A 21628-nucleotide genomic window follows, 5' to 3' on the forward strand; every position below is an offset into this window, starting at 1 on the left:
ACCAGATTGTAGGGCTAAGCAGGATCCCCCAAATAGTAATAGGAATATGGAAAATGTGAAGGTTGTGGGACAATTACAATGGGGGATATGTCAAAGCAAATTTTCCTGTTGACTCTGCCACCCCACCTCTCTTCAAATCCTCTAGCCTGCTACCAAATATCTGGTAAAGTATAGCAATTTCCAACAAAAGCATAGCTAGTGGGTGCTTTTTATGATTTGCTTGATTACACACGCAAGTTGAAACCTCATTACCTGCAGACAGTTCTTATGCCAAAGCCAAACTGTTCTAGAAGGTCGCTGGAAACTCCTAACCTTACTGTTTCATGCTTCCTTCCTGCCTTCTCTCCAATTTATTCATTCATCCACTCACTCATCACCAAATATTTGTTCCAGACGCTTGATATATATTGATGACTAAAAGAGACATGCCACTTCCTTTGCGATGCTTGTTATAATCATCAAAAACAGACGACAGATCACTAAATTATTACACATTTTGATAAGTGTTCCAAAGGAACTAATAAGACTCAGTGATGGTGAACCTACCAGGAAAGGGTGGATCAGAAAGGGCTCTCTGAAGGAGTCATCACCTTTCAGCCAAGACCGAAAGGCGGAGATGGACTCAAGCCTGTGAGCAGTGGGGGGAAGAGCACATCATACAGAGGGAACAGATGTGCAAAGGCTCGGAGGTGGGGTTAGCTCTGCAGGGCTCAGCTGGAAAGAATGAACGGGGATGAGTCAGGAACACGGACAGCAGGGAGAGCTTTGCAGGTTAGGGAGAGTGGGTATTATTTCAAATACAATGGGAAGCTACCCAAGGGATTAAGTGGGGAAGCTAGAATCTGAATTACATCAGATGATGTCTTAAAAGTAGACTGAACTGGAGTAAAAGTGGAAAGGGAGGAACTACGTATGGCAGAAACTGCTAAATGCCTCCCAGCAGCCAGTAGCCATTCCCCCTTCTTTCTCCCTTACTAGAACTCCAGTTTTATTCTGGAGAGCAATGGGCCCAGTCAAAAGAGTGTATTTCCCATTTCCCTTGTAGCGAGGCAAGACCACACGTAACAATTCTGCACAATCAGACTTAATGAAAGTCTGTTGGGGATCTTTGAGCAAGTTTTGCTTTCTTGCTCTAAAGCAGGGGTGTCTAAAATGCGGCCCGCGGGCCAACTGCGGCCTGCAATCCATTTTTTATTGGCCCGCAGCAAATTCCAAAAATATATTTAGTTTACTTAAATAAACCAGGTGAGGCAAATACTTCACCTCGAGTGAGTGGCCCGGCTGTTTGTGTATTTTACCGCATATGGGCCTTGGTGAAAAACGTTGAAAAAAGTTTGGACACCCCTGCTATAAAGGTACAACCCCATCCTCTTTCTTTTTGCCTCTTCTTTTTCTTATGTGAGTCAGCCTATTTAAAAAAAAAAAAAAAAAAAAAAAAAAAAAAAAAAAAAAAAAAAAGAAAGAAAGAAAAAGAAGAGGAAGAAGATGTGATGGCAGGAGCATTAGCAGCCATCTTAGATAACCATCCAGGAATAGCTGACAGCATCACAGAAACCTCAGGCCTGACAGCCTTCCTTGAACCACTGAATCAGTGCCAAAAAGCATGTAAATCTGGATTTTACTGTGTGTGAAAAGAAAACAACCCCATTTATTAAAGACAGTTTGGTAGGGTTTCCTGTTACTCACAGGCAGACAGTATCTAACAGACACACCAGGCTGCTATGGTGCTCGGGCAGCCTGCACTTGGATGGTGGCAGTTAAAATGCAGGGAAGTGCGTCTGTGTGAAGCTAGAAACAATGGAGCTTCCTGAAGGCCGAGGTGTGGGGTTAGTGGTGGGTTTAAAACTGACAGCATCTTGGCTTGGGGATTTATTAAAATGGGAAGGAAAACCCAAAGGGGAACAGGTCTGAAGATCAAAAGCAAGAATTCAATGTTTGAGGTGTTATATTTGAGGTCCCTGAAATCAATGACAGTCATGTCCACTCCTGTGGTTTCCATGAGACGGGATCTCCCTCCAGAATTCCTGGCACTGCTCCAGCCCCCGGGGACTGAGGTGGGCTGTCTGCAGACAGCACCCGCCCCACTGCCCCACCACGGGCTGTGCGGTACCCACAGGGCAGACGCCAGGGGACGAGGCCCATGGACCTCCGTGCTGCCCGTGGCCACATGCTCAATCCCACAATCCTTTACTGTGCAGATCTCAGCCTCGTTTTCTAATCTGGTTTTGTCAGCAGTGAAACGCTGAGGTTTGGAGTCCCACACACTAGACTTCTTGCCTGGCTCTCAGTGGTTTCAAACCGAGGCCAGCTCATACCTGTACCACGCCAGGCAGGCATATCGCGTTCTTGCAGCCACGTGATGGGGGCCTTACTTTCATAGGAGCTTCTTTCAATAGATATTGCTGAAGAAAACTAAATTCCTCCCCTTTTCTAACATGTGGCTGCCTTGGTCTTCGTGGTCTGAGGAAGGGTTGGGTCTCCCCTGCCAGGTAAACTGCATGGGAATGAGAATTTATTGAGCATTGATACCAGCGATCATTCTATTGTCTAGGCATTTGGCTTCTTGCCATAGCGTTGCAGGAACTGTACGTAGGTATTATTAGAATTGGTGGCCTTTCCCTCGCTCCCCTCTATTACTAACCCAGCCTTACCTCCTTCTACCCACTAATCCATTAGAAGGAGGCCTCCCTCCTTTAAAAGGTGGTACGAATATTAGTGTTTTTTTTAATCCTATCCCTAGCAACCCTGACTTCAGAAGTGCTGGCCACACACAGTGGGTAAAGGGCTATTCCTCACGACTGGGGAGCTGGGTAAGGTGGTCTGATAGTGGCCTGGATGACACAGAGCAGTTCTGTTTTTCCTACTCCTTTTCTTTAAAGACAGCTGTTCCAGGTTGGTCTCATACCGGATATTGGGTCACTTCTCTGAGTTTATGTTTGGGAGTGTCTTAGATCATAGTTTATACTGCTGCAAAAATGGTCTCTTGATGACAAAGTCATATAAAACAGTTTCACAATTATGACCCTCTTTTTCCAATCCCTTCTGTTTTCCTATCCTCACAGATACACTATCCCTTGGGTTTACATGGATGAAAGAGTGACAGGCCTTCAGCACATTATGTCATTGACAATAATACTAATTTTCACAATGAATATGTAAATCGCACATGTCACTGTTCTGTGTGGGACCCTGCACCTGGCATGGAATGGAGCATGGCATTGTTACAGTGCCATTCGATGGCTTTTACCAAGCGAGGGGATCTCAGCAGCTGTGATGCATTATGACGCTGTGACATTAACTACAGACACAGATAGAATGCCCATTAAAAAAATATATGCCCTTTTTTTGAATAGAGCCTTGGGTAATTACTCTGACTATTGTTCTATGAGAAAGCCCCACTGAAACCCCTTCATCAATTTAGGATCTGGACATGAAAAATCACCGGCATTGAGTAGTTAAGGCGATTTGCTTTCCAAAGGAAGAAAGGACAACAAATAATCCTGCAGAAAAATCTCTACTCCTGAGTCGCTTGTGTTGACAGCCAGAAGCTCACCTCCAATAAAGGATCCCAGGGAGAAGTTTTCCTGATGGTACCTTGTTCCTAAACAGAGCCCAGGGACAAGGTGTCCAGGGTCTCTTCCTACTGTCCACACTAGGAGGACATGCGGGGACGTGTGCAGCACGCAGCTGTGCTGTGAGCTGTGGGGAGGCAGCAGCAGCCGTCCATCTGGCTGCCGTGACCGGGAGGCCGGGCTGGGTGCTCTGAGGAAAAGCTACAGAAATGCTGCTCACCTGGAGAAGTAAGCTCTCGGGGCAGGGTCCATGTTCCTCCGAGGCGCCACACAACATGAACTAGGCTATGAGGTGTGCCATTCAAGATGGAGGAAAGTGGGAAATTCTTGAACTACTTACCCCCAAATGGAAAAAGAAAAAAAAGGAATACGAAAGAAAAGGCAAAATCACAGCAAGACTGATGGCCCCCAACATCTTACTTACATTGAGTGAGGATTCCGGTTAAGGCGTTTTTGAAATTCTCCTTGGCTTCCTCCATCTCTTGCTCGTGGGTGGCTTTTTCATTCATCAGCCGGCGGACGTGGCTGTTGGCTGACTGCACCATGGAGTAGAACTGGTTTGCGGAACGACGATTCACTTCGCCTCGTTCGATCCAGGAAAGAAGCACTGTGATAGCCTCTGAAAACTTGCTATCATCTGGAAACGGAAACCACCAAGCACAAATCACACCAAGGCAAGGAAATACACTTGACATTGGTTCCTCTGAAAAGACAGAGCATGGCCCATTCGGATGGATACAGTTTCAGAATTTGACAAATTGGCTTTCCTGACACTCACCATTCCATCATCACTTAACTTCTCTTTTCTCACTGAACCCCCCGGCATCACAGACATCCAAGAAATGCAGGGTGCTTTGCCCTCTCATCTACCAACTCGATGAGCTCAATTGTATATCTGTTCTGGGCATTCTTTGTAATTTGGTACAATCTCATTCTTCCTCCAAACCCTGATTTCTCTTTCTTCAGTCTGGTTCGAAAAACCGTTAGCAACACATGTGGTCTCCACTTCATTTCTTTATTCTTTCATCATAAATATTACACAGTGATATGATACAGGAATATTATACAGAAATATTATATGGTGATGCCAGTTTTCTGACTTATAGAATCAGCTGAGTTAGTGTCAAAATATAAATGACAGATTAAATTACTCTAAAACTGGTTGTAATACAAGATATTGTTCCCGAGGTGGTAGTAGGAAGAAGTCCATTCTTGTTTGACGGCAGTTCAAAACTAATTTCATTTTCGGTTTAATATAATGTATTTGATTAGGCTGAAAAATAGAGTATTTCCTTGCTTTCAACAAAAGAGGACCTGGGGTGGTCAGTGTTTGATTTAGAAGGCTACTGAAAACCCAACTGAACCTGGTTTAAGGGGTGTATGTGGTGGTGGGGAGGGGTGCAGGGGGGGGGGGATGAGGTTCCACTGGAAAATAAGTGATCAAGTTTATTTCAGAGAAAACATATGGACTTGCCTGTTGGGAATGGTTCCTGGAACAGACCTGTGTTGCCTGGCGTGGAGGTGGAGAACGAGCAAGTCTGCACTGGAAGTTACATGCCAGTTATTACAACATTAATCAGTGCTACTGCTGAAGGCTCACTGCATATTTTCCAGGCCAACTTAAAGGGAGGAGTCTTTCACTGGTATTTTCCTACCCCTGGGAAATGCGATTTAAGAAAAATGTCCTGTATTTTTCAAGTAAAATGGGCAGAGACTTAATTCTAAAACTACGGCACAAAATTAAAATAGAAGATTCAGGTTCTTCCCCATTTACTTGACAAATACTGAGTACCTACTGTGTTCCCTCCACTGGAGGGACATCAGAGACATCTTTATGCTGTGTGTGTGTGTGTGTGTGTGTAATATGTATTATTATAGTGTTTATATGTTATTATAGAGTTTTTATAAACACTTATGTACACATATACATACACAAACATACATATATGAGATTGGACAATTAAGTTCGCGAACTCATCCTAGAAAAAGTGCTACATACCTCATTGCTGAATATCCTACGGTCACCTTCAAAGTACTCCCCTTGGGAAGCTATGCACCGACGCCAGCACCTAGTCCACCCTTCAAAGCAATTTTGGAACTCTTTCTGGAATGGCCATCAGAGCTGTCGTCGTATTACCCTTGATGTCCTGAATGTCATCAAAATATCTTTCTTTTAATATTTCCTTTATCTTCAGGTAAAGAAAGAAGTCACTGGGGGCCAGATCAGGTGAGTAGGGAGGGTGTTCCAATACAGTTATTTGTTTACTGGCTAAAAACTCCCTCACAGACAGTGCCGTGTGAGCTGGTGCATTGTCGTGATGCAAGAGCCATGAATTGTTGGCAAAAAGTTCAGGTCTAATTTTTTCATGCAGCCTTTTCAGCACTTCCAAATAGTAAACTTGGTTAACTGTTTGTCCAATTGGTACAAACTCATAATGAATAATTCCTCTGATATCAAAAAAGGTTAGCAACAGTGTTGCAATATGTTCGCGAAGTTAATTGTCACACCTCATACATACATATATACACTCCAGATGAATGGCTAGAGGGTGGTTCATATTTGGTAAAGGGGTTCTACTTCATTTTATTCACGAGATGTTCTGTAATCAACCATTGTTGTTAGTCTTTCACGCATCACACAAATCCTGCCTTTGTGGAGTGCTCTGTGCATTTTGCAGAGTGCCGTACGAATCCTGTGAGTGTCTTTCCTCCCAGAGTGCCCCTCACAGGCCGGGTACCACTTCGCTGCTGGGATTGCTGCTCGCCCAGGAGGCACACACGCTGAATGAAGGCAGGGTCAGCCCGACTTGTGCAGGGTGAGGAGTGTGTTCTGCCTTCTCTAGGACAGAAGCCGCTACAAGGGAGGTGCAGCTGCTCAGCCGCCATGCCAGGCCGTCTCCTGCTGCCACTGTGGCAGTCCGGGCCCGGGAACCAACGCTTTTTCTTTCTGTGCATACCTGCCCACTCTGCTCTCGCACTTGTGCCAGAGGAGGTACCTGGCCTGGGGCATGCGCATGGGGCACCCTGCAAAGGAAAGACTCAAGTTTCCTTGGAAAATCGCAACCCACGGGCAGAGCATCATAGCGGGCTCACAGAATTTTGTCAACTCTGGAATTTCAGTCTAAGTTCAACCCTCAGTGAACTTCAGCTGCAGTGGTTTCTTATCTCTTTTCATGGGCCGGGGCAGCTTGTATAAGATAAAATCCATCATACAACTTAAACTACATCAGGCCATGGAGAGGTCCATAATTTAGCATTATGCTCGTGAGACACCCACTGCAACCGTTACAGTCAAAATAAATTTTGCCTCCCTCATACTCTCTAGCTCGCTCCCTGCCAATATATGTTAGGAGAATGGACCTCCAAAAAGACAGCAGAAATAAACCCAAGGCCTATAAGAAATCTTTTTTCTTTAGTCTTAAAATACGAGAACAACGGAGAACACTGACTTCATGTACCACTTTTCCCCCTTTGCTGTGCCTTTCATGTGTACAAAATGCAGAAGAAAAAAAAAAATCCCCAAGGTTTTCACTCTCAAGCTTACAAAGAGAGAGAAACACTGTTCCTGCTTTCTTTCCCTTGCAAACTGGTACTTTTTTCTTCCCTTGCTTGTGGTCACTCAGCTCATAAATACCCTAATTTACTGTCAGGAAGAAAATGTACATTTGCTTGAATGATCTAAAACCAAATTTTATGGTTGTCCACTCATTGACCTGGAGCATAAGTTCACACGCAGATTATAGTTAGCTGATAGTTTCCAGAAAGAGAAATAGCGTTCTTGGGATTAAGCACCTGAAAACATATCATTTAAAAACTAAGTAGGCGAAAGACGCTCTATCATTTAACAAGTAATAGTAGACAGAATTCCATTAACTTAAAAGAAGGACATAGTTTTGAAAACTCCCATTTTCATTCCCCTTTTGGAACTCTCGGATACTGGGAGGCTAGTGTCTGACTGATGTACTGACATTTAAATTAAATGTAAAAAAATCATTAGCGCACCATTGGCAAGTCTGATTTGTATCTGTTGCCATGTAAGAAGTGACTTAATATTAATTAAGACTAAGCCAGTAACTGTCTCTGAATGACCACAGAGGTGTGTTGGGAGTGGTCATTTTCAATATCTAGCTGTAAATTCAATTTTGTCTTCAGTGGAAAGATCATTGAAAGACAGAAAACAATATAAACTCATTTAAACCGGATTTAGAGTGCAGCATTATTAAAGCTATTCATATGGAAAGAAATTAACACTGCTCATAAAAATCACATCAGACACACTTATAAAAATGCCAACTACTTCCTGTGAGCATGCTCTGGCATAACTTTGAACATGGGAGCGGTTCAGAAACTAGAATGCACAGACGTGCTTTTCTCCACAGTAAGAACTGTGAAAATTGGTATCGCATTATGAAGTGAGTACAGAGCGTTTCTTACTAAAAATTGCCCAATGTTTTCTCGTCAGGGTCCTTACAACCATCACACGTAGGTTTACCTCACGTGTTTTCTCCTTTGCATTCTCCCTTTCACTCCATCGCCCGTCCTTTTTCCACACTCCTTTCTCAAACACCACGGCCAGGCTTGTCCACCTCTGCCTGTGCAGTGCACACATCCCAGGGCCACCCCAGTTTCCTGGTCCACTGAGCTGTCACTGTTTGCCCCAGATTCAGCCTAAGTGCCTTTCATAAAAGAAGCTTTTCTGTGACCCTACGATGAACTGGGTGCCCCTTTGCTATGCTTCCACAGTCCCCTCCACATCCATCTATTAAAGCATTAGTCACTTTGTACCATAATTGTTGGTTTATAGATCTGTCTCCAGTTTTGACAGGCTAACATGAGAATAAAACTTCCAAACAAATATTTCAGTCTTCTGGTCACTCTGAATGTTTCGCTTTGCAGTCTATCTCTAGTTTGTTACACTCTATTTCTAACTGATCTTCAGTGATTAACACTGAAAGCTCAAAATTTGATGGTCTAATGTTGGGAAACATCAGTTGATAATGAACGTTTTAATTTCCCGTTAAAGAGTATTTTCATACTGCCTACCAGACATCCATGTTCTCAAGGCACTTAAGCTGGTGGGTCCTCTCATCCCACAGGCCTGAGGTCATTACCATGGGGGATGAAAGTTAAAAGTGACATCAGATAATCACACAGAAGCAGGGCCTTCTACAGTAAGGCTCTAACCAGCTTAGCAAATGACTCAGGAGTCTTTTTGAAAGCATTTTTAATTCTGAGGGGGCAATAACTATTTCTAGCTTTGTGAAGAATAAATACTAACCTGCTTATCTATAACACTTCAGTGTCACTACCTGAATCCATACCCACCTCATTTCATTTCTGGTTACTTCAGACTTTGCCAACCTCCCTCCCGCTCCCTCTCTCCCGTGTTTATTGGGCACCTGGCACGTGGTAGGCATTGAAAAATTGCATACGGATAAATCTTTGCTTTTCAAAGACCACAAACACGAGCTTCTTTCAGGAGCTTGTTGAAAATGCAGACTCATTCCTACTCAGAACATGCTTTCTATTCCAGGTGATTCATTTGTACGTTCAGGTTTGAGACGTACTGGGAGAAATCCTCCATGAAAGCCAGGGAAACAGGTTAGGAGCTCATCTAAGTTTAGAGATAACAAAATCCTGAAATGGAAACTTGCAGCTGAGATAGTGGAGGATATTGAAAAGATTGGTGTGATTCTTAGGAGCTTTGTGAGCCCCTGTCCCCAACCCCCCACCCCATTTCAAGAACAGCTGCTAAAACATCATCCCTAACCTGGAAGAAAAAAATGTGGGGGAAAAAGAAAGACAGACAGACTTGGAAATGGGCATAGAGATCACTGCCGATCCTTTCAGTGGCGTGCTGGGCACGGCCTAGAGGACCCTCTCCAGTGCCTCCTGGGCCATCTGATTCTACAGGGGTGTGAACCTTTCATTGTCTTTGGGCCATTTTACAGTGTGGAAGGGGGAGAACCTAAGTTGTGGAAAACTGGTAACAGTGCAAGTAATTCTTCTCTATAACAATGCAAATGAATGTGGTTCCAGTAGAAACCACACGCATTTATAAAGCAAATTCCCTTCTGAACCAGGTTTAGCTTCTTACCGATTCCCTCACTAATTAAAGAGTTAAGCCTTTGGTGCATGTTCATTTTATATGTGCAAGGCAGTTACGATGTCACTGCCACTGTGCCCTTTGATACCCTCTGTACTGCAAGCTGCACAAGGCAGGATCCAGGCTGCAGTCCTAACTGCAACCCCGAGGTCTCGGCAGGTGGGCACTTGGTGAACTTGATGCAAACTGACGTCCAGATGATAAAGGGGAAAAGAAATCAAATTGGTAAGCAGTTTTTTCTCCGCCTTTGTGCACAGAGGGAGGTCTGGCCCTGCATTTCAGAATGGCAGATGGGATAAAAGTCAGGCCACGAACAATGAGTGTGAAAACTGAGGTGGGCTGTAGTACCCTTATTTATGGCCCGGTCTGTAAAGGAATAACTGGGGAGGAGATGCCATGTTTGACCAAAATGTTTCAAGAATGAGAATAAAAAGGAAGACATTCTACAACACGTTTCTTTCCAAAGACATGGGGACACACATACACGTGTACGTACACAGACAGACAGACACACACATACACAATTGTGTGATATAAGGTTGTCATTGAGTTTTGGCGTCTATGATAGCCGGGAATAGTTCACAGTGACGGCCAAAGCACTGCTACCACCACATTCCTAAAATTTCAGTGTCCCTACACACTGGACATCCCTAAACAAGTCTCCATTTTCTGGTTGCTCAATTAACCATCAAGGGGGGGCGGGGGGCTGGTACCTTACCTGTCCTCCAATCATGGACAGCATGAAAGGCTATACACATTGGTTAATACACATTGGCTAACCTTTCCACTGATCCAGCACACGCGTGCACGCGCGCGCGCGCGCACACACACACACACACACACACACACAAAATCTCCCCAACTATTTAGTACCAGTAAAAATACAAAAACTAACAGTGGGGGGGGGGGGTGATATGAAAATGCACTGATCAGTCCTGCTTTGGGGTCAAGCCAAATGTCTCCAAATGAAATGGCCTGTTTTTCATCTATGAAGGTCAAGGTGAGCAGTGCCTGACGAAGTGATTTGCACACAGGCTCCGGCGCCCTCGGAAGGAAGCCTGGCTTTCAGCTAATGGAACTTTCACTTGGCTTATAGTATTATCGATCTTTACATTCTTAGAGCCATAAATACTGACAACCATCCCAGCAAAGTGTTGGCCCCACCTCCACACGAGTCCCTCTGGCAGCCTGACACTGGGCCATTCTGTGTGCAAATCAGAACCCAGGCTTCTGGAAATGATGAGTGTTGATCCCAGGAGCACGGAGTTCTTGATGACTTATCAGGAAATCCCAAGGGTACTGCTTGCAAAGCTTTGTCAAAGCCTCACCTGACGCAGAGAAACACTCTTCATTTCATCACATAATGAAAGATTAAGTGAAGCTTTCCAAAGGGGGACAAAGTACACAGAAACTTTTCAGTGTTCTTGCTGGGACAGATCCCCAGTGAATTAGGGTATAATCTCTCCTTGTGGCCTCATCAACATCTTTCTTCCACCATCCAAACACAGGGTCCTCCAGGGGTGGATGGTCTGTGTTAGGCAAACACTGACATTCATTATCTCATCTTTCGGGTGCTACTGTCTCCAGTAAAGTGTAATTATGATGCTATCGCACTCCTTCTCACTTTCTCAGAGCCACGCCATGAACTTTGGGTCTGTAAGCAGTTGCTTCCCAGTCAGTCTTCATTAAGTTGAGTCGGCTCAGGACTACGTGTATTTAATCAGCAGGGCGCCCAATAATTTCCTTTTTAAGAACTTGCATTAGCACAAGACACTGGGGGCTCCATGCCTTACACCCCACACAATTGCAACTCGATGTTCCTTCTGACTTCAGGAGGTCCGGTGGCCACTGAATGTGGGGTTCCCTGGTCCCAGAAGGTTCCCCCCACTCACTCACTCCTGTACTGCCCAGATGGGGTGCCTATCTCTCCCGGGGCAGCATCCTGCAGTGACCACTTGCAACAGTGGGAGTAAAGGGTGCTTTGCAATTGCCTCTGTCACTTGAGTAACGCAAACTGGGAGGCAAGGGCATGGATTGGTTTCCCCCCCCAACCCCCCCACCCCCGGAGCTCAGACAGTGCCAGGCACATGGGAAATGGCTCCACAAACACTTGTGGGGTGACGGGAATGACAGCTGATGGCACATCACGTCCCTATCCTTTTAGCCATGCCTGAACAGCACTCCTGGCCAGAAACACAACGCATTCATAGATCCAAATAGCTAACGGGGAGAGAAAGGACTTCATTTACTGAGCGTGCACTGTGTATGTAGTTTTAGCACTGAGCAGGATCCGGAAGGACCTGTGGGTTATGATAAAGAGTTGGCTTGTATGGAACTGGCTGGATAAAGCTGATTTTCAAAAAGAAAATTGTAAGACTAAACCAGTATGATGTAAAATGGGGGGGTGGGATGTCTGTAATAAACATAAGATGCAAGATTTCTCCGGGGAGGAAAAAACTCAAGTCCAATTAGGCATTCTCCGATTGCATTTCCATCTCCTTTCTGACGCAGGCTTCTTTACCTTAGGTCCTGACTGTATTTTATGTCCCCACAGCCATGAAATCATCTTCCGGAAAACCGCTTCCTTGGCTCCCCCTGCCTGGTTCTGCAGCCTTATAAAGAGCATGGAGTGGATTTCCTCTCTGAGGAAGCCCATTTCCTAAGCAATTAAATGCTGTTTCTATTACAAACCCTGTGCTTGGGTTGAAGTCGTCAAGCTTGATATTACCTGACTGTGGCCTAAGATGCATCCCCAGTTCGTTCATTCGACTGTAACTGCCATCTATTAAAATTTCCAATCTGTTCTCTCCTCCAGGGATCACATAGTACTTGGCAACGGCGCGGCTTCTAAATTCTGCAAATTACACTCATATATATAAATACGTATCTCTGAAATGGCAAGGCTTGCAAATTGCTTTACCACATGGACAGCTTGATTGGCTATCCTCGACCAGGAAAGGTGATGCTGAGCTCCTCTGACGTGCAGGTACTTCTGTGTTGGTGCCTTAAACGTGACACAAGGTAAATGCCAAACTTTCGTGAGATTCCTCCACGAGGTCACAGAATCAAGGTGCTGGTTTGTGTCACTTCTAGGAGCAGACATGGCTGAATACAGTTCAGTCGGTGTAGTTCACAAGCTGATACTACAGAATGCACTGGCTATTAAAGGAAAATGTATTTGTTCCCAAGTCAACATTCCTGGTTAAGGATGCTGCCCTTTCTCTTTCTCGTCATGCCTTATGGTTTCGTGTCTGGATGGAAGAGTGAGACAATGTCTGTGTTTCCATTTTATAGGCTTTTTATTCGAGGGACAGCCATGGCCTCTGTATTACAACGGGGGCATTTCGTGGCAACTGCAGCATATTAGGGGTTCCCAAGCCCTGAACACGGGATGAGGGCTATAAGTGGAAGTCCTTTTGTTTAAAAATTGTTTTTCAAAGCATAGACTGTTAATTTCCTATCTTTGTAAAACTGGATTTGGGCAGCTTTTCATACATTTCCTCTAGTGGAAACATCCAATCCACTTTACACACTGCCAGCGATGCACTAGCTACACTCTAAAACACTCAAAGGATCAATCATCTCTCTCCTCTCGTAAGAAATCTTTAATGACTTCTCCATTGCTTATGGAATAACCCTCAAGTCCCGCGGCAGCCGTTTAGGGTTCCACCGTCTGGAGACTGTGTCTCCAGCCTCGTGGTTCTCTGTAAACTTCCATGCAGCTCTCACATCTGCCAGAGCAGGCGCTGTGCCTTTCTCCCCCTCCCCCCACCCCCCTGCCCGCCCCCTTCCTCTCCGCTTCCTGTGTCTTTATTCCTAGGAGTCCAGTCTCTGATTGGAATGTCTTTATGCCCCTTTTTTTCCTGGGGAAAAAAATCTTGTTCATCCTGTGAAGTTCAAATGCTACCGCCTCTGTGACGACTTTCTTGACACCTTCACTAACGTTATTTCGACTCATTCCTGAGTTCCCAAAGCATGTCGCTTGGTTGACAGTCGCGTGATTGGCTTTGTATTCCAGTTAATCATTTACTTGTAGCCACCTCTGTATGGCCAGTGACTGGGACCTATGCACTGTCATTAAAACTTGACGCACCCCACGACCTGAGGAGGGTCTGACCTTCATTTGCCTGTAAAACGCTCGGATGCTGCTCAGGTCACACAACTTAGATTAATAAGGACAAAAATACACACACACACACACACACACACACACACACACACACACACACAGCATCCTAATTTCAAGATCTGGCCCTCCCCAACCATCGTAGTTCACTGGACAGGCACTAAAGCCTCCATGTTTCTCTCTCTCACAGCATCAAACACGGGAGAGGAGAACCGCAAACATCTGAAGAAATGAAATATACACCCTTCTAGTCCTAATAATCCTTCAGGTGTGAGGAGAGTCCCTTCAACTCAGTCTCTGAAGACAGGGATACTGTTCTACACTTTTCTTGTCCCCCGAGGACCCCAGCGCGGTGTCTGGCACACGTTAGGACAGGCTTAACCGCCCCAGAGCAGGCGGAGCAGCAGGGCTGGTCGCAGGTGTGACGCCGGCCTCGCTCACCCAATGACAGTAGCCAAGGCCTCGCTCACCCAATGACAGTAGCCAAGGCCTCGCTCACCCAGTGACAGTAGCCAAGGCCACCAGCCAGAAGGCCGGAGCCTGCTGTGGGGCGGCGGCTGGTGGCTCTTCTGCCCTCCTTCCGGCAGTTTCGTTCCGGGACAGGACGCACACACAGAGAACAGTGGCGAGAGCGCGGAAAAGCACAGGGCTCTGTCCCGAGCAGGGTGTCTGGCTTCCAGGAGACCCTGCTCACCTGAAACCAGCACGTGAAGGGGCGAGAGACCCACACGGGGCTCCCGTGTTCGGGGACCAGAGCCTGTCCCTGGTAGCGGGCAGCGGCCAAGGCGAGGGGCAGACGCCAGGGCGGGCGCGCGGCGCCTACCTTTCAGCTTCTCGGCCAGCAGCGCGGCTTCGTGCTCCGAGTAGTGCATGATGGCCGGCGGGGACGGCGGCCGCAGCCGGGCCTCCTCCAGCTTGCGCCGGTGCCGCTCCTCGCGGGCGCGCATGCGCTGCTTGCATTCCCACTCGTAGAAGTCGTCCCTGGCCTGGGCAAAGTCCACGTGAAGGCGGCCCGAATCCTTCTTGTCGGTGCTAGACCCTAATCGCATCCGGTAGCCTGAAACCAACGGAAAGTCTGGTCACCCCGCAGCATCCACCGGCACCGTTTGGTCCGGGGCGCTAGGAGAGCCCTGACTTAGTTGCTCAGCCCTTACCAAGGACACCCTTGCCATCGGGGTGGGACGCACTTATCCTTCTCCCCTGTAACCCGCAAGCATTGTCCAGTCAAGCGCATTAGAGATTTGGGGATAAACACACTGCTGGGAGGTGTCTCAGAGGGTCACCTACCCGTCTTTAAGCAACGTTACCAAGAGGAGGATCTCAAGAACCGGGCACTTACCCTAACTCCTTCTTCCCTGTGGCTTCCAGGAAGCTCAAGAACAAAATTGGTATGTAGGGCTTTTTTCCTTCCCCCTCTACCTTTTCTTTCTTTCTTTCTTTCTTTCTTTCTTTCTTTCTTTCTTTCTTTCTTTCTTTCTTTCTTTCTTTCTTTCTTTCTTTCTTTCCTTCCTTCCTTCCTTCCTTCCTTCCTTCCTTCCTTCCTTCCTTCCTTTCTTTTCTTTCTTTTTTTTATGGCCTTGACTTCACATTTTCAATTTACTGTAACTTGATTGGATAAGCTCTCTTAAATTCTTTTTAGAAAGAGGTGGTATGGGAGTAAATAAAGAGTATCTATGATATTTAAAGAGATCTACAAAGTAAATTCCACAGCACCTCCCTCACCACCTATCACTTTATTCTCTCTCAGCAGCTGCAGAAGCCATCATTACCAGGGCACTACTGCAATGCTGTTCTAGTTCTACTCATTCTCTGGGGCACGCAGAAGGCTGTGTCACCTTCAGGCCAGAGGCCTCGCCACTGCCTTCCTTACAGGCCTGCAGCCCCTCATCTGGCAGGTGGCGCTGCATACACAGTCCACCCTGTCTTTGAGGCCCAGGAACCCACAGGGGCACCCAGAGCGAGAGCAAAACACGGTCCTGCAAGTCTTCGGGGCACTGACTGAGCTTCCCATCTTACAAAGACTGCAAGCAGAAACTTGACCTGAGAAATCAACAGCAACAGAACTGAAACCAGACAGCCGGCCCCACTGCAAATGAAGAAGACCTGGCTTTTGAGCTTGCTCTTTAGTTTGAGGCCCTCAGATTTAAAAAATGTAAATTCAGTTCCCAGCAGGACTGCAGCTGTCTGGGGCAGCCAGAGGAGAGAGCAGAATAAGTGTTTTTTGCTGTGTAAGGGCTTTGCAAAGAAGACACCGCTGTGAAATGCTAGGCTGTGCGGTGCTCAGTGCTTGTGTGCAAACTCTCCTGGTAGATTTCAATGGATTATCGTGGCATTTGGGGTTGAAACTCAGCTGAAAGTCCCTGTAGAGGCTGGCTGCTCCCCAGTAGGGCACGTCACACCTTTGAGAAGTTACAAATATGAAACAGATCTCACATCTGGTTCCCATTTATGACCCTCTTACTCCTAAGTTTCAACAGTGTTATCGAAAAATGGGAAGACATAACAATACCTATCAAAAACACAAATATCAGATCACAGATGAGCAGAATGAATACTAAGGCGAGTGCATCCTGGTGGTGGGCCATGGGGTTTAATAAGTCTGCCGGTCACAGTGACAAATACATAAGAGCTGAGCTGGCAGGGAGGCCGAGGACTGGCTAGTGTCCCAGCTGGCCAAGCACCTTTCCCTTGCTCACATCCAGAGCACTGCTTTGCAGACATTTCTGGTTCCAAAAGCACCCTCTCTTTCACCAAAACATCATCATTAAGGCCTTAAAAGAGACCCTGATGAGGCTGAGTCTAAAATTAGCTTGGCCTTCAGATGTGAACAGTCCTAAAATTAGACAGGCCTTCCATCTGGGCTGGCTGGCAGGCGCCCACAGGCAAGACGAGCAGGCTTCCCGCCTTCCTGCCCCTCCAGGTCATCAGCCTTTCGGATTCTCCTGGGATGGATGCTGCAGCCTCCGCAGGGCGGCCGAGGCAGAGCTGTGGGATGCCCATGCACCCAGGCTAGCAGGCCGGAGGTGAGGCCTTCGCTGTGGGTTCCTCCACCCCAAAAGGGGCGGACGGGGGAGCAATGGAGGGTCCCAATGACTGGCAGGGCCAGGGTCCGAGCTGGCAGAAGCGTGACATCAAGGCATCAGTAAAGGTGTCCCTTTAACGTGCCAACATTTGGGCCTGTGCATCTTTGGCACTGTCTTATGGGGTCTCTGACTGGTCTGAACATTGTGCTATGTCAGTGTGGTACAGCAGCTTTGATCCACTCTAACCAGCTCATTTAATCAGGTGGCAGAAAGTAATTGTTTCATTGGTAGAGCTGTGATTAGAACCCACATTCCCAGGGCCGGGTTCCTGGGAAACAACAGTCAGTCCTTCTTTATCATCATCAGCGTCCTGGTGTTAAAAACAACCATTTACGCACTGAACGGTCCCTATGTTGAAGTGTCCTGCTCAGCGCGCAATATCCATTATTTTGATTTATTCTGCATAAGAATCCTAGCGGCAGTACAGTTACTATCGCGCTTTTGCAGATGAGGGAAAGGAGTCTCCGAGAGAGGTTATCTGGCCCCAGGCATGTGAAGCCCATTGCCAGGCACTCAGCAGAATCCCCAAGTGTTTAATGGACCACTCTGAGGCTACAGCTCAAGAATACGTGAAATGTAAAACATCGCTGTTTGTGTGTTGTGCAATATCGTCATTCTATGTTTTGTCTTCCATCTCCATTTTGGAATGCTGTCAGATTTTTTTTTTTTTCTTCACTTTGTAGGGTTTTATGGGAACAAGGGTTTTAAAGTTCTCTGTGTCATTATCTAGCTCAGGAAAGTTTCTGCGTTGTTGGAATAACCCCAGTGTTTCTGGGGTTTGCAAGAGAATTTCATGGCAATAGGGGCTGACTGCACAAAGCAAGAAAACCTACTAGTCATGTTCAGATGTGCTTTAGTTTTTTTCCTATTCTTTTCTCACCCTCCTGCATTAGCTGTGCCTCACGAATAGGGAGGTGGTGTGCAGAGAGACAAACTGAAATATGCAGATAGATAGTGTGAGGAAATGGCAATAAGCTAAATCTAAAAGCACGTCCTTCCAAAGCCACGTGTCAATAGCAACCCCACAATTCTTAGATTCCGCCAAGGTCTTCTTGACAGACTCCATACACTTGCTCATACAGAGTGGAAGGGGGCGGCAGCCTAATTTCAACGTCTATAAACGTCTCCCATATAACTGGCACCAAAGAATGAGGGATCGCCATGGGGTGGGATTAACCAAGGTAAATGTACTGGCAATTGGGTGATGCTATTGGGTTTTCCCTCAGGGCCCGTGGACTACTTTCTGCAAAGACCTGACCTTGATTTGGGTCCCCTGGTGTCTAGAAAGTGAACCCCTTCTGAAAAACTGAAATTATGCGCAGAGAGGACTCTATCCCCCCCAGAGAATGACATTCAATAATAATGGCCCTCAGTTTTCATAATATTGCTTTTCATCTAATAAGCACTTGAGATCGTTAATTAGAAACTTGATGGAATATTCCTGGAGACTGGTAGGGGGAAAGCGGTCCCGTGAGGTATATTCACAGACTGCAGGCGAGGGAACAGTAGAATTCCTCCTTTCCCAGCCCCAAATGGTGAGGCAAGAGGGAATAAACTCATATTAACATCATAAAACATAACAAAGTGCCGAGAAAACCCCTTATGTAATGCAAAGTACCGGAAAGGTAAATGGCTTTATCAACCATGAATTCCTCGGCAAAGCGAATGTGACAAAAATTCTTCTTGCTTTTCCGAATCGCTGTGATATCACCACACTGCTCAAAGACTTCTTGAATAATTTCCTCGGTGGCATTTTCTGGTAATCCTCCGACAAACACAGTCTTACACCCAGGAGGTCGTTCTCTTGTGGACGGAGGTGGGAGATCTAATAATTAAGCACAACGAAACAGAGTTTTGCCTTTGATTTCTTTGCGCTCTTATTTTTTAATTTTTATTATTATTTTTTTTTTCTGGTTCACCTGGCAAAAATAAAACTTGCAGAGTAACTGTCTCCACTCTGGGTCATGATACATTTCTATAGCAACTGACATTGATCACGGGCTGTCCTGATTTTCAGTGCCTCTCCCCAACTCCTCCCAAGCTGTTTTTACCTTCCAAGTTCATTTCCACCCAGAGTGGCTATGCTGGCCCATGAATGAAGAGAAAGCAAATGTTAGCATCATTTCATTTCTCCTTCATAATACAGGGGCCCAGAGAATGGGAAAGAAAAACTTCACAACGTACAAAGCGTGATGAAATGACAACATGATAAAAAACCTCGGTTCGTTATCTGCTTTGTCTTGTTGTGGAATAATGGCGCAGCAAAGCAGAGGGTGGGGCTGGGACCTGAAAGCAGGAATGGTACTTACTTGGCTGGGAAAGCCTGGGCCTGAAAAAAATGCTTTTTTTATTATTATTATTCACATTGAAATGAGCAAACTATTAAGTTTGGGAAAGGCTGTATAAAAAGATAAAATGTACACTGTCACAACATTTTACCTAGTTTATATGTAGATTACTAAAGCAATCTGCTGAAAAGTCCACTTAAAAAAAGGCAACACTGATTAATATGAATAAAAAATATCCTAGCTATTTAAGCCCATAAACTTAGTGTCTGAGGCTGAATTAAAAAACTAATAAAAAAATTCTGGGCCATTTTTTTCATCAAATGTATGTTTCCTTCAAGCAAATGCAATTTGTCCCAGAAACTCTGAGATGCAGGCTCCCCCCTACCCCAAATTGCTAACTGCCAAATTAATTCAATTTTCCATCCAGCAAAAAAACATTTCAGTTTGTCTCCCACATTTGTGAAGATGTATGGAAGGGCTCACAGATTTCATACTGCGTTTGCAGCAAAAGCTATGCTTCATTGCATGTGGAAGACTCTTCATGCTGGATATCTACCCCCAAATCACAGTCCTGCTTCCAAGGTGTTGATTCAGCTCTTGGACACACACCCAGACACATCCCCATGTGTTTGTTCTAACCTAGAAACAAAGGACTTCTGCAGAATGGACCCCACTCTGTGTATCTATGTGGAAGAATTGTGAGTCCCATCCAGAAATGAATGCAATACGATATTAAAAAAAAAAAAAAAAAAGACATTTAAATTGATAAGCAAACATCTCTCACAGGTATCACTTACTTGGATTTTGAGGGAAAAGAGTACAGCTTTTGCAGTGGATTATTTCTTTGACGACAGCCACTTCCGTTGGTGGTGGGGGTGGCACCAGCCCCAGGCCAGGTAGCATTGGGTTAATGGGGGTGATCCCTGTCATCATGTTGAGGCCTGGATCGAAGCCGGACACACAGATTGAGTCTGGAACGTACACAAGATAACACTATGTCTGGAGGACCTGAAATCAATTTTCGTATTTTCCTGAAAAGATCATTTGACTTTATGCTTTCTATTCTTTAGGAATTTCTCCTGGGGTAGGTATAGCATTATAGAAAGCTATTCCAGAAAGGTAAAGCAAAATTAAAAGATTAACTTTTAAAAAACGACACCAAAAGAACATTATATTATTTAAAACATTAACGTGGCAGAACAGAATACAACATATTCAAGAGGAAACCCATGCACTCTGAAGCGCTGCGATTATTGTGAAGGTGATTTTCTGTTTCTTCACATTGGTGTGTTACCTACACTGCTTTATGACCCAGAATGGGGGCAGAAATATCATTTAACGGTGAAGTGCCCTGTGAATCTGTCAACCTGCTTTAATCAAAAGAGCTTTCTTACCCAATTGACCTAGATTTAGGAAAGTTCAATTTACATGTGCATGTTTTATAATGATGCATTCAGGTCCAACCTAATCTATTGCCCCCAGGAAATAAAAATAAATAAATAAAAATAAAAAAAGAAGTGATTATAATTACTATGGCTGAGTTAGATACACGCAGGCATAAAATTAGCTATATACATTTGTATCTTTTATTGGATAATCACACTTTCTTCCTGTCATTCAATCAGCAAATTGACCACCCTTCTGAAATCTTTATTCCCTGTTTAAGAAAACAAATTTATGCCCTTTATAAAAAATGGAAGGAGGCAAAAGGAATGAGTTTTCCAATATAAACACTGAATTGTTTCACTGTGATAATGAAGCAAGTTATTTCAAAGGTGACATATAGATACAGGGACTTTTTTTTTTTTTTTTTAAATAAGTAAGACTTTTCTAAGAGCAGGGACTGTTAAAATGTACTGAGTTTCTAGAGATGCTGGAAGGGACCCCTCTCCTGAGAGTTTTTCTGTTTGTAGGGAACAGATGCTCTCCCAAGTGGTGTGATACTGTTCCTAGGTAGACAAACAGATGCCACCAGGAATAGTCACAGTGACACTCTACCACAGTCCTCACGGATGAAATTCCCTTCCCTTGTCTCACTTTCCTATCTTTTTCTCTCTCCTTCTCATGGATCATTCCTGTTCTTCTTTCCTGCCGCTCCCCATCTGTGTTCCTCGTGTACAGCCCGAGCCGTGGCCCGTGCATGGCCTCTCTGCTTACCTGTGCTGAAACGTCACATAAGCTCGGAGGCAGGTGAAATGACACGTGGACCTGGATTTACTAAGCCATTCCAGAGCATGCAGAAGAACCAGCACAAGCTTTCCCTTTCGGGGAAAAGGTTTATGACAGCTTTCCTCCAGCCACCATGGATATTTCCACTCCTCTGGGCTGAACAGAAGAGGCAGGGTGATTCTGACCAATATCCCCAAGAGGACTGCAGTCCCATTTTGTTAGGAAATCCACTTAATTTGATAGCGTACCACCGGGGCTTCAGGAAAATGAGGGTTTTTTTCCTT

The 21628-nt window shown here is 45.4% G+C and overlaps 1 protein-coding gene across 3 annotated transcripts in view; it reads right to left on the minus strand.

Annotated features, from left to right (window-relative positions):
- Positions 1-21628, minus strand: part of ENOX1 (ecto-NOX disulfide-thiol exchanger 1) — a 366236-nt gene that overhangs the window by 118947 nt on the left and 225661 nt on the right. For all 3 annotated transcript variants that reach the window (XM_088793020.1, XM_088793019.1, XM_088793018.1), the window contains 4 exons: positions 19973-20146; positions 18506-18712; positions 14628-14861; positions 3997-4209 (listed from right to left, as the gene is read on the minus strand). In XM_088793020.1, the coding sequence (XP_088649146.1) occupies positions 3997-4209; positions 14628-14861; positions 18506-18712; positions 19973-20146 (828 nt within the window). The remainder of the gene's footprint in view (positions 1-3996; positions 4210-14627; positions 14862-18505; positions 18713-19972; positions 20147-21628) is intronic.

This window comes from Rhinolophus sinicus, chromosome 16 (genome assembly GCF_057876585.1).
Source record: "Rhinolophus sinicus isolate RSI-liver-muscle chromosome 16, RSI-T2T, whole genome shotgun sequence".
NCBI lineage: Eukaryota > Metazoa > Chordata > Mammalia > Chiroptera > Rhinolophidae > Rhinolophus > Rhinolophus sinicus.